The following is a 13206-nucleotide window of genomic DNA, read 5'->3' as shown; positions in this document are numbered from 1 at the left end:
TTTGGATAGTGTCCTTTTAAAAAGGGGACTTGTTTTGATATCATAGATTTATCTTCATATTCCTATTTATAATGCTTTCTATGAAAACACTTTATATTCTACGGGGGTTTTCATCTCATCAAGTACTTTTGATAAATGAGTAGTTGGTTGGAAATACTACTTTGAAATCTCCATACCGTGATATTAATATAAAATTCAAGTAATTTGTTAGATATGTTTTAATGTCAGAAGTTTCCTGTATTCATCTTCTAAGCATAAAATAACTTTTGAAAGGATTAAATTAACTGAAATATAATAAAAATTTACATATAAAATATTGTTTATTCTTCAAACATTTAAACATTTCAGTTAAGTGCCTTAAAAAAGCAACAGTTTTAAGGAATATACGTGTTCAGTTTTTAGTTGCATTTCCAAATTCATGTTCTTAAATTACATTGTAAACAGTTTAAACTGTTTATAATTCAACTAGAATAAGGGAAAATACAAAATTACTTCATAGAACTATGCTGAAGAATAAAGTGCCAATGACTGATGAGAAAATGAAAAAGATGTGAAATAGAACTTGAAAAATATTTGTTAGTGTTGTGGTATACCTTTAATTTTCTTTCACCTAAATATATAAATGACTTAAAGTGTCTAGCTAAACAGTATGAAACCTTCATTTCCCTTGAAACTGATTTTTTTCCATCTTCATCTGTTGGCAGAATGTATAAAAGAATTCAATTCACAGCTGTTCTACTTTTTTAATGTAGGAAACATTAATCAAAGCTTTAAGTTATAAGCTTTTCTAATGTTGTTTAGTATTCCAGTTCAACAAAGATCAATAGAGGCCATCCCTGTGTTTCTTGACGCCTCTCCAGGAAGCAGAGGCACGATTATGTAAATAGCACTGGTTCCCCTTTACTTTTGCCAGCTTGCTTATCTCCAAAGCCTTCTGCCTGCTGCTACTGGCTACCAATACGAGTGCATGCATATACCTCTTATCTCCTAACAAAGCTCTGAAAGCACAAGGATTGAAGCCAGTAATGTTAAACAATGATGCATGGCTGATTTTATTTGTAAGTGATTTATTTCACTGAATTTAATTTCTTTCTTCACTGTGGATGTAAGATATTTGTTAACAAGTCAGAGTAAGAGAAATAAAGCCAGTGTTTTGAAACAATTTATACATGTTAGAAATCTATTAAGCACTCTAACAGTTGTGTGTAAAACAGTCCAAGTTAAAGGGGGCTACTTACTGAGAATTTCAATACACACTAAATCTGTGATCAGTGATTTTTTTTCTGTACTTATGTGCAGAAACCCAATTAAAAACAGCCCTTTAAAACAAAAGTTCTTAGTAATAACACCAATAACAAGGAGCAGTACAGTTTTCTTTTCAACTTTGGAAATCTAAAAACAAACAAACCAAAAACTATCATGTAAAACAAGGAATGGAGTCTCAGAAATTTCTCCAAATGTCAACCTGCTTGATAGATGAAATGGTTCTAAGACAGTTTACAAAGAAGGTTCCATACCAGGTGCTACTAGAGCCTGTAATTTGGCTGTATGCATAGAAACCACTCCAGAGAAAATGTTAGCACACTGCACTGCTGTTATGATTGGTCAAAGGAACACTATCCTTATATTTCTTCTGCATTAATCCCTGACCCTGGTATCTCAGCAGCATAATCCCCATTTAGCATTAGTAGCAACGGCTTCTACTGTGAGGAACTATTTTTCGATAAGTAAGCACTGATTCAGGCATAGCTTTTGAACAACATATTCCCAGCTCAGCAAGAAACCCACACTCCTGAATGAACTGGAGCACATTACTGAGAAAAAGTTCATTAACCTTGCTAGATTCGGAGGTTAACAGGATAGCTGAAGAAAGGAACTGAGTGAACAGCTCTGATGCAAAACAAATTAAAATGAATGTCATCATTCCTTTTGATATTCATTAGTTTATTCAGAGAGAGAATGCCCTTCTTAAATTTGCAAGCATTTATCTGTAAAAAACAGGTGTACATCTGCTGCTCAAATGCTTCTTAGTGTTAAAGAGAAGAATAATGTAGACACTCACCCGTTCCACTGAGGGAGTAACTAGGAGAGGGAGAAAAGACTTGAGCTGCGAAATCCTCAAATGTCATTACTTCTCTGTGATTCTGGATTATTGCTTCAAGATACAGAGCCCGTTCTTCATAACTACAATAATCAGTTAAGGAACAAGTACACGTACAGAACAAATATACTAAATACCAAACGCGTAACAGTGCTAACAGTTCATTGTTTAAAATCATCTGTGAGACACAAATGCAAAAAAAAATCTCTTTAATGTGAAAGGATCTCTTCCAAATTCTATAGAGTGTGGGGTTGAAATGACTGGAAGAGCTAAAGATTATGAGTTGCAATAACATTTTGATTTGTGATCTGTTAAGTTTCTGGTGCATTTTGATGGTTGTTTTATCACCAGTCTCATTGATAAAACAAAATTAAAAAAAAAAACCCTACTTGTTAAAATTCACACAAATGACAAAATAGAAGTGCTAAAAATAACACATTTTTAAATAAGCAAAATATTACATATTTAGTAGTATTGGTATGGTGTTTATATGCAGTAGAATTTTTATTTCTTTCTATGGATAGGAACTTGCTGATAATCTTTGTTCTATTTCATATACTTCAAGTACTGTGGATAATGAATCTTTCTTATAATTAAGAAAACAATCTTAACAGACAAAGTGCTAGATCAAGGTAAGATATATATATATATATATATATTTAGATGTGTATGTGTATATATGTAAATATATTTATATGTGTATATACACACACACACAAATATAAAATTTAAGCTGCTTCAGGAGTAACGAACTCTGAGCACTAGAAAATAAGACCTTATATGTAGTTCAACCTAGGAAATGCAGGCTACAAAGCAATTAAAAAAAAGACTATTGCCTTTTAATTAAAACTGCTACTGGGAACACACAGCATTCAAATGTGTAATCAAAAACCAGTCACCAATAAAACTTACAAGCGTAACAAGCTGAAGCAACTTTCCAGCTGTCTTAATAGGACCCCTGCTTGTGGCAGCTTTTCACAGGGTAGAAAGCAAATCTTTTCCTTTTGTGTGCAGCTTCTGTTTTCTCAGAAGGTGAATCATGCACTTCCAATAACAGGATAACGTCTGAAACAATTCTACAATGGATGGAAGAACCTCACATACGACTTTATGAATTAACACTTGAAGTCAGTATGACATCTCATTCCTCTTTCCTCATTAGCAGTAAGAAAGCAATGGTTGAAATAACACCCATTCTCCAAACCCAAACTACCAAAAAGACTCCTTCATTATGCTTTAGTTATCTTGAAAAGAAAAGAAGGTATGATAGCCACCAAATTATAATTTTCATGTTAGAAAGGAGAAAAATAGAATTAATGACTCATATTTTTGAAGTATCTGCTTAGAAAAAAAATCTTATTTCTAAATGTTAATGGAAAATATGACATAAATAGGAGACCTCACATTTTAAACAGGAGTGGATATTTTGAAAGTTTCTTTTGGAAGGATAAAGTATATGTACTGATATTTCTAAACACTGATGTCTACTTTTATTCAACTATTTGGAGAAGGATTTTGACACTATTAGAGATACACACATACTAGAACTTGTCTATAAGCTATCTTTATGAAACTTCAAGGAAAAGAAATTGATTCTGAGGACTGCAAAACTAGTAACTCATGATGCATTATGGGTTTGTCAAAACTATAACCCACAACAATCCTGAGAGTCCAAGTATTTGGAAAGTGGGGCTGTTTCACTCTCGCAGGCTGAACTCCTGATGACTCTTGTTAATGAATAGGCTGCCAAACTTCCTAAGAGAGGAGGCACACGCTTAGGCCCTATTCTAAAGGGACTGACTGATGCCATTCACATCTCATTATGAACATGCTTATTCTGCACAGTACTTGGCTGTTGCCAAGGCTCTGTATTCCATACTGCCACAGCAAGCCGCTGGTCCTGTTAACAGCAGGATGTTAGGCCTGAGTGGCCGTCTGGCGAACAGGCACTCTGACACTAAGCTGGCACGTGCTGGCGCAGCAGGAGCAGACCAAGGCGTGACAAATTACTGAAAGAGCTCAGCTAAACTTATGGCTGACAACCACCTGAGCCTTAGGACCTCTATGGGCCTGCCATCAACTCTCAATTCATTGCTCACCCTTTTAGTCTGCAGTCTGCTTGTGGGTCCAGTTTAAACAAGGCAGATAACTATAAAGACTTGTCATGCTATGCCTAATAATATCCTGCTGTTTAATGAAAGCCCCTACTGCATCTAACACATAAGCATACAATGCACTGGACAACTTCTGACAAAACATAAATTCATATGCATTTTGCCAAACACTGGATAGAAGATATTAAGAAGACTAGCATGCTATGTTAATCAAAATCATAATGAACAACTATGTCTAAACTTATTTATGAGGGGAGAGACACAAGTATAGAATAAAGGCATACCAGACAATAGTACGTCAAGATAGAAGATATGTTCACAAGTCCTGTAGAGAGCTGGTTAAATTTGGCTCCTTAAGAAAAGTTAAAGGTTATTCAAAATGCAAAAATTAAAGTTTTGGGATTTAACTATTCAGTGAAAATTTATTGAATAGGAGACACCAGAGTAGATACTGTGAAGAATACAAAGGAGGGTGAAAGAATGTCTACTCCCCTTACATGGTTATTGCAAATTAAAAAGCACTTTGCAAAGCTTAGAATGCTATATGTAAATACAAGTTATAGAAATACTTGCCCAGATTTAAAACTGGTAAAATGGCATTATATTATACCATCCTATTATTTGATCACATATTTCCATCCAAGTTCTAGGTCTTTCCAAAATGTGAACAGCAGCTAGTAACTATGTGATAAGATTTTGATAACTATCAGTTAAAGAATGGGGTAGGGCCAGAGATGATCACAGTCATTTTCATTTGAGGCCTAATCCCAGATAACACTGCTAAGAGAAAACATACTTCTGAAATGTTCAGAGAGAGCAAAAGCTGAACATTTTAAAAAAGGCATTTCATCTTGTAGTCCTAGAATGAAGGTCTCATATTATTGAGGTTTTTAATAGAATTGGGCTGTTAACAGAACAAAGGGCATTTATAAAGACTCTCATTCCATGGAATACTTAGGGCAGGAAGAGTTTGCCTCAGTAAAGGGCATTTGTAAAGTAGGTACCAATATACATTTAAGTTCTCTCCTTAAACAATAAGATACGACAAAATGTGAATTATGGCAATAACTCCTGTTGAAGTAAAATCTGAACCATTTGGCTGAAAGAAGGAAGCTATACATGTACCCAGTCATGAACCCAATAACCTATTTTAGGAAAAAAATTGATTGGTTTATGTATTGTACTTTTTTGTGACTTTTACAAATAAAAGCTCTGCTAGCAAAATTGAAACATAATTCTGTCTAGAGTCACTTTCACATTAAAAACATGTGACACTATATTTATAAAAACATTTTCCTCCACACTGATGTATTCAATTCAGAGAAAAGTCAGATTACTTGGGTTTGAGATTTAGCTCCCACTAATGTCTGACTCAACACTGCTTCCTTATCTGTACAATGGAGATCGTACTTCCATACCTGCCTCACTGTGTCATTATGAAGTAAGCACTTTGCTTAAAATCCAATAAAGTATCAGCTATCATCTTTAGTTTGTTTATCTCTTCTGTTCCTTTCACTGGCTTATATTATGTGAATCTTAATGTTATCTTTTCTCAATTCTCTTTAAAATTCTTTTACTTAAGTAAAGTGACTTCTGCCTGGAAAAATGGATGAGGGAAAGCCACACTATTTCTTGGCTAAGCATCTCTTAGAGGAAACTGTTTCTAAGAAACTCAAAATACAAACTGCATGATTTTTTCTAACCTGTTTGCTAATCTGCAATTTTTTCTACTTCAGATCCAACTGTTGGTCCCTATAGATTTCTAGGTCTATGGCTTCATAGCATTTGCTTATCACAAATGACAGAGAAGTAATAGCTTATGAATTAAGATAATGGAGGTAATCTGTGAGTTTTGATAACTGATCTGTCCTTATTCCTGTGAATTTCAAATTTGAACTGTGGAATGAACAAAATTTAAGACTTGCTCTTTGAGGCTTAGCTGTGTGGTTGATGGCTGAAATATAAACAGGGATAAATAAAAAAAATCAACTTAAAAGTACTTAAAATCCCCTGGAAATATTAAGCTCACTCTAATATGTAAAAGCCTTGAAAATCACGTACAGGTGAGTTTGGCCTTATTTTAAAACCACTACTGTGATTCCAAATGTTATCCTTTCTTGGGGGGGAGGGGTTTGAAGATGATGGTAAGGAAAGAAACATGATAGAAAAAGTTTAAATGCTTTTAAAAACTTTTCAATCAGGCAGTTTTAGAATCATAAGCATACCATGTTAGTTTTTAAGAAAGGAAACTGGCCTGAGGATCCAGTTTTCCTCTTCTATTAAAAGAAAATTATCTTCGTAATAAACTGTGCCAGTCAATACTGTTTATATTTCTTCCAGTGACTGTAGCATTAGCTGACTGAAATGAATTGTAGGAGCCAGAGAAAAGATTGTAAAGGAATGAGAAATTATCTACTACACAATAACTTTTTCATTTTACAAATGAGGAAACTAATAGAGAAGAAAAGTGACTTGCCCAAGGTAACACATCTCATTAATGGCAGATGACAGGACTGTAGATGCAGAGATAGAAGGAAACTCAGAGGCCATTGAGTGCAACTCCCTCATTTGACAGATGAAGAAACTGAAACCTATGGAGGTTAAGGACATTTATCTAAAATCTGGTGATAAGAACCAGAGGTAGGATTTGAAATAAGTCCCTTGACTGCAGAGTCAATGTTCTTTACACATTATCATGCTCCATATGAAGTCAGATAAGATTACAGATTTAGGGCTGGGAAGGATCTCAGAATTATTTAGTCTGACCTCATTTTGCCAATGAGAAAACCGATGCCCACAAAAGTTAGGAACTATTCCCAGTCCAGGGCTTTTTTCTACCATAGCACACTTTATTCCTCTTGAGAAACAGTATCTATACACAGTAAGAAAGACAGTATTTTCATTTAAATCTTTGAGATCTCTGGGGAAGCCTGTCCTAGGATCTAATGACAGTCATAGCGCTTTTGTCTCTGATTATGGTAATGGGTACAATTTTTGCTATTTATATCAAACTGACTACTTGAAAAATTAATTTGACTTACACATATGAACTCCACTCAAGCAGGGACCAAATTGCTAAGAGGCAGGAGGAGAAGCCATGACAGATGGGCTACTGTGTACTGGAGATTTAACTAACCAATGGCAAAAGAAGCCCGTTCTAAAATTTTAGCTTAGAGGTTCAGGCTATTTTTTTTTTTTAAACTGAGTTTAAATTTATCACCGTAAGGAGGTTTTGAGAAAGGAATACAGTAAAGGAAAGGAGGCTAACTATGATTCTACTATACCATTAGGTTTGTAATAATAATTATGATGGTGATGGCTAACATTTATACAGTGCCTTAAGGTTTACAAAATGTTTTACAGATATTATCCCATGTGATCCTTATAACTACCTTTTATAGATGAGGAAACAGGTAGAAAGAAGGTTAGGTGACTTGTCCAGGGTCACAGAGTTAGTAATATCTGAAGCACAACTTCCTGACTCCACCTCTAGTACTTTATCTACTGTGTCACCTACCTGTCCCACAGTCACAAACCTTTCATACACTTGGAGACTGTAAATAACTCAATTATAAATTCTACTTTTCAACTCTTTAATCATTTATACCTTCCTATCCAAGGTCCATTCCTCATTCTCTAGACTTTACCATGCTGCAGAATTTTCACCCTGAAAATTCAGCGTCTGTATTTCTCATACTAGAAGCACTCCCCTCACCATACTATCTTCCTTTGATCAGCTGGTTCCTCCCAGAACCTCCATTTTAAGTAAAATGCCCAGACCAGACATCTCTATTCTCTTCCAGGCTCCACCCCTGACCCCATCACCCCAGTCAGCTTCCTTTTGTGTGTTGTTTTCAACCACCAGAATACAAACTCTTTTAAGTCAGGGAATCCTTCCTCCCTCCCTCCCTCCTTCCCTTCCTTCCTTCCCCCAGCATGCAGCACAGTACTTGGGAAATAGTAAGTACTTAATACATTCTCGTTGTGGAGGGTCTTAAACGCCAAGCTAAAGATGATTATTATTTTTTTTAATCAGAGAAGTGACATCATCAGGCATGTACAATAGGAAGATTACTTTGGTATTTGTGTGAAGGAGAAATAAGAGTGGGGAGAAACTAAAAGGTGCATGACCTTAGGATGTTATCACTAGAGTTCAGGTAAGAAGTAATAAGGGCATGAAATAAAGTGGTGAAGGTGTGAGTGGACAGAAAGGATGAATCTGACATGTGATGGTAGAATCAACACGATGACATATTGAATGATTAGTTTTGGAGGCTGACATAAGGGTCAAAGATGTTGAGGCAGCTAGGTGCCACAGTAGATAGAGCAATGGATTTGGAATCTGGAAGACCTGAGTTCAAATCCAAATATCCAAAACATTTTGCAAATCAAATACTTACTAGCTTTGTGAACTCGGGCAAGCCATTTAATCTTTGTCTCCATTGGTATCTTCATTTGTAAAATGGGGATAACAACAATACCTACCTCTCAGGATTGTTGTAAGGATAAAATCAGATCTTTTAAAAGCACTTAATAAACCTTAAAGTACTATATAAATGCCAGCTATTATTGCTGTGTTTCCATCAAAAGAAATAAGCAAAATGGAAGAAAGGGCATATTTAGGGGATAAGATGAGATGCATTTAAAAAATGACTACAAGGTATACTGTATTAAGGTAATTTGAACAAATATGAAGCTATAAACCTATTATTTGCTATACCTGACAGCCAATTATTTGATTGTAAAGATGCAATCTGCTTTAGAAAACCAACTGTGAAAGTGTAACAGTTCCCTTATCATGTTTTCATCAATGGTACCTTTGATATGATCATATATCACTTTCTTGCATATTTTTAGAGCCAAGAAAATGGGAATGTTGCTTAGTTGTTGTGATTCTCCTTGCTGACTTTAAAAAAAAAATAATTGGTTGTAATACTATCATGGTTTTTCTCATTCTTTTGGAATCTTCCTCTATAATATCTTAAAACTGATCCATGTAATGCCTTTTGAGGTGTCACTTCAAGTAGAGAATTCTCTTATGTGTATTTAGTCAGAGCTATTTATGTTTCCCCCACTTAATTTTATGTCCCAATTCCACTTCCCTATAAAGCACATCAGGCACTAAAGGAACAGAGTCCAAATGTGGTTACTTCAATGATGTTTGCCATAGAAACACTAACAAATCTATTCAAATATCTGTTTGCTGCTTATTTCTATATTAATCTACAAATAGTCACAATAGGTTGGCTTTGTTGAGTCTTGTTCTATGCTTTTGGTAGGCTCCTTCCCTATCCACTGCATTTCACTGTTTTCTGAGGTGATACTGCTAATATGATTGACTTGCTTGCTGCTATCAAGTTTTTCACTGTTGTTTCTAGAGTCATGTCTGAAGTCAAAGTGTCTACAAACATCAAAAGATGACAAGGGTAATATTTCTGTGGGCATATTTAATCATCTATTAAAACTGTAACACCTAAGTCATGTGGTCATGGCTCGTTAAGGACTAAGCATTTGGGGAAAGATCTCAACACTTGTTCCTTATGTTCAGTTCACTGTTATGTTTTGTTGAAAGTTCTTTAAACTACAACATAACTATCAAGCAAAAGATCAGCCAATAGAGGAGAACCTGCAAACTGTGAAAGCAGAAGAAATGCATTGATTTCTCCTCCCTCCCTATATCTCCTCTACTTCTTCTTCCATTTGTCCTTCCCTGGTGATGCAATAAAAATGCTGAGGATTTTTTTCATATTCCCAGAAATGTTTGTCATTCTATGTTGAAGCCTAATCACCTTACACTTAGCAACAGGACAGATTGTCTATGAGAAAAGCAGCTCCTTTTAATCTGAATCCATAGAACTGGATTTAAGGACTATGCAAATGAAAAAAAAGAAGAAAATGTACAACAGGGTGGGAGATTAGAAAGAACACTGCGCAGTGGGTCAGGAGAGTCCTTGGTGAAGTCAGTCATTTAATCCTTCTGTTCATATGAAATAAGTAAGTACTTGCTAGGGGATGAACACTGTGCTAGGGGCCAGAGGATACATGGAGATTAAATGGGCTATGGTCTTTACTCTTCATGGAGTTCAGAAGCTGGGGGATGGATAGGGCAAGGTCACAACACAAAATGATAAAAAAGTAACCAGTTTCAACTACTACCTAACTCACAAGGTTGTTCTGAAGAAAGTAATTTTAAACTTTAAATCCCTATGTAAATAGGTAGCATAATGGATAGAGTGCTAGACTTGGTGACTAGAAATATTAATTTTGAATACAGCTTCAGATACTTACTGTTTGTATGACCTACAGCAAGTCATTTAATCCACCTACCTCAGTTTCCTTATCTGTAAAACGGAGAGAATAATAATACTCACTTCCCAGAAATTGTTGTGAGGATCAAATGAGATTGTTTGTAAAGCACTTTGCAAACCTTAAAGTGCTGCATAAATGTTAGATTTTCTTATTAAATTATGATTGTCACAACAAAACATTACTAATAAGTAGAGAAGAAATGATAACTAATAATCAAACTGTGACAATGCATATTTATAAGCACTTTGTATTTGCTTATTTATGTTTTGATTCTACATGTACAATTTGACACAAATACCCTAGGTTTATGGTAAACTATATTATATCCCAGATTAATTTACTATTAAAGGCAAATATGCAGTGTGATTCAGCTGACTCCAAGGCAAAGGATTTGTATTTCAATCCTGGATCTGCCCTTTAGTATCTTTATCTGTATGATAAATGGGCGAGTCATTTCCCCTATCCAGGCCTCAGTTTCCTAGTGTATGAAATGAAAAGGGTTGGACTGGATAGCCACTAAGGTCTCTTTTAGCTCCAATTCTAGATTTTTGATAACATGGTAACAGAGAAGTGGGTTATTTAACTGAAACATTTCACCAAATTAAATCAATGCTTGAAAAGTGAAACAATAAAGTTTAGGAGATATAAGATTAGGTTATATACTATTGGGGTTGTAAGATTTAAATTAACACTAAAAACAAATATATAGGCAACATCTATATGAACAAAATGAAGATTTTTTTCATATATTTTTGAAAGATACATCTGTCTTCTTAATCAGATAGAAATGAAAAAAATCGATTTTCCCAAATTTATCAAATTGTGTCTTCAGGGAGCTTTGTACTCTTGTTTTTATAACATCACCTGGTAGGTGATTAAAGCTATCTAAACCTTAGAATCAAGTACATTTTGAAGGTATAACATTAACTTACATAAATTTCTATTGGAAACTTTGAAACAAAATTTTTCCAGTAATTTTTGGGGGTGGTGGAAGGAGTATTTCTTTAAACTAGAACACATTCTTCCTCCCAACTCCCCTCCTCTTAGGGTTTAGTTTCAGCTTCCGTAATACTTAAAGTGAGAAAATCCCAATGACCCCAGCTCTCCAACTCTCATATCAGCAAAAAACATCAATGACAAGAAAATTAGTGAGTATGTTTGTTTCGGGCTTCTAAAAAAGGCTGTCAAATTGAGTAGAAAAGAGCTCAGCAGGCCATTTCACTTGGGAAATTGGTATAAAAAAAGATAAATTTTTACAGACAAAAGAAAACTTAGGCATTCTGCCATACTTATGTATTTACTTAATTTTTTAAGAAAAAAGCAAATTAATATGGGTTCAAGTCTGTTTATAGTTTTTTACTTATAAAGATAACGAATCAGGGAATTTTCAAAGTTAATCCATGAAAAATTATAAAATCTGTATTAATATTTAATACACGGGGGCAGCTAGGTGGCGCAGTGGATAGAGCACTGGCCCTGGAGTCAGGAGTACCTGAGTTCAAATCCGGCCTCAGACACTTAACACTTACTAGCTGTGTGACCCTGGGCAAGTCACTTAACTCCAATTGCCTCACTAAAAAAAAAAAAGAAAGAAAGAAAGAATATTTAATACACAGGTAGTTCTAACTTCTTTACAAATTTAGATGATTGGAATACTAAATTGTATTTCAGAATTATAAGGAACTTAAAACTAGTAAACCACTTTTTAAAGTGTTCCCTCCCTTCTTTGGAATAGTCTTTAGAATTACAGAATTTAAAGTAAAAAACTCTGGATTTTAGAAATTAAGTACATCATAGTTAATACTTAACTAAATGATAACATTCAACGTAATTCTTTTGTATTAGGCTCCTGGAAGCTTTAATACTCTTGCGGTGCTTAAAATGTCATTTTAAGTATTATAGCCTTTTTCAAGTAAAATAATTCCATATTTATATTTACATTATCAACTCCTTTTCAGCCTCTACTGAGGTAGTTGGGTGGTACAGTGGATAGAGTCCTAAAGTCAGGAAAACATGATGAGTTCAAATCCAGTCTCAAGAATTTCATGGTTGTGAAATGCTAAGCAAGTTATTTTGCTGTTTGTTTTGTTTATAATTTCCTCATCTGTAAAATGAGGATAATAATAGTACCTACCTCCCAGTGTTGTGAGGATCAAATGACATAATATTTGTAAAGCATGTAGCATAGTATCTAGCACATAGCAGGTACTATATAAACGTTAGTTCATATTACCATTATTATTATACAAACATTAGCTATTACTGTTATTATTATATGAAAGTAGCTATCATTAAGAAAATATTGCTATTTATAAGTTGGTTTGCACTAAGGAATAAGTAAAACACGAACAAATAATTTTCAATTTTTTGATGCAGACCTGTGATCATCGGCACAGGGCATTTCCTAAGGGAAAATTCGCTCTATCAATGCAGACCACATCTGTTCTGCAACTTAATCTTTTTTTTTTGGTGAGGCAGTTGGGGTTAAGTGACTTGCCCAGGGTTACACAGCTAGTAAGTGTCAAGTGTCTGAGGCCGGATTTGAACTCAGGTCCTCCTGAATCCAGGGTTGGTGCTTTATCCACTGTGCCACCTAGCTGCCCCTGCAATTTAATCTTTTTTTTTTTTTAAAGTGAGGCAATTGGGGTTAAGTGACTTGCCCAGGGTCACACAGCCAGTTAA

General features: G+C 34.8%; 1 protein-coding gene and 1 pseudogene across 1 annotated transcript in view; one reads left to right on the top strand and one right to left on the bottom strand.

Moving 5' to 3' along the window:
• Positions 1 to 13206, bottom strand: part of RALGAPA2 (Ral GTPase activating protein catalytic subunit alpha 2) — a 409525-nt gene that overhangs the window by 38356 nt on the left and 357963 nt on the right. The window contains 1 exon segment of the mRNA XM_043983629.1: positions 2063 to 2184. Coding sequence (XP_043839564.1) covers positions 2063 to 2184 — 122 coding nt within the window.
• LOC122742526 overlaps positions 3905 to 13206 on the top strand; it is a 90094-nt pseudogene continuing 80792 nt past the window's right edge.

Source organism: Dromiciops gliroides, chromosome 2 (assembly GCF_019393635.1).
Source record: "Dromiciops gliroides isolate mDroGli1 chromosome 2, mDroGli1.pri, whole genome shotgun sequence".
Taxonomy (NCBI): domain Eukaryota; kingdom Metazoa; phylum Chordata; class Mammalia; order Microbiotheria; family Microbiotheriidae; genus Dromiciops; species Dromiciops gliroides.
This window is presented reverse-complemented; position numbering and strand designations above follow the sequence as displayed.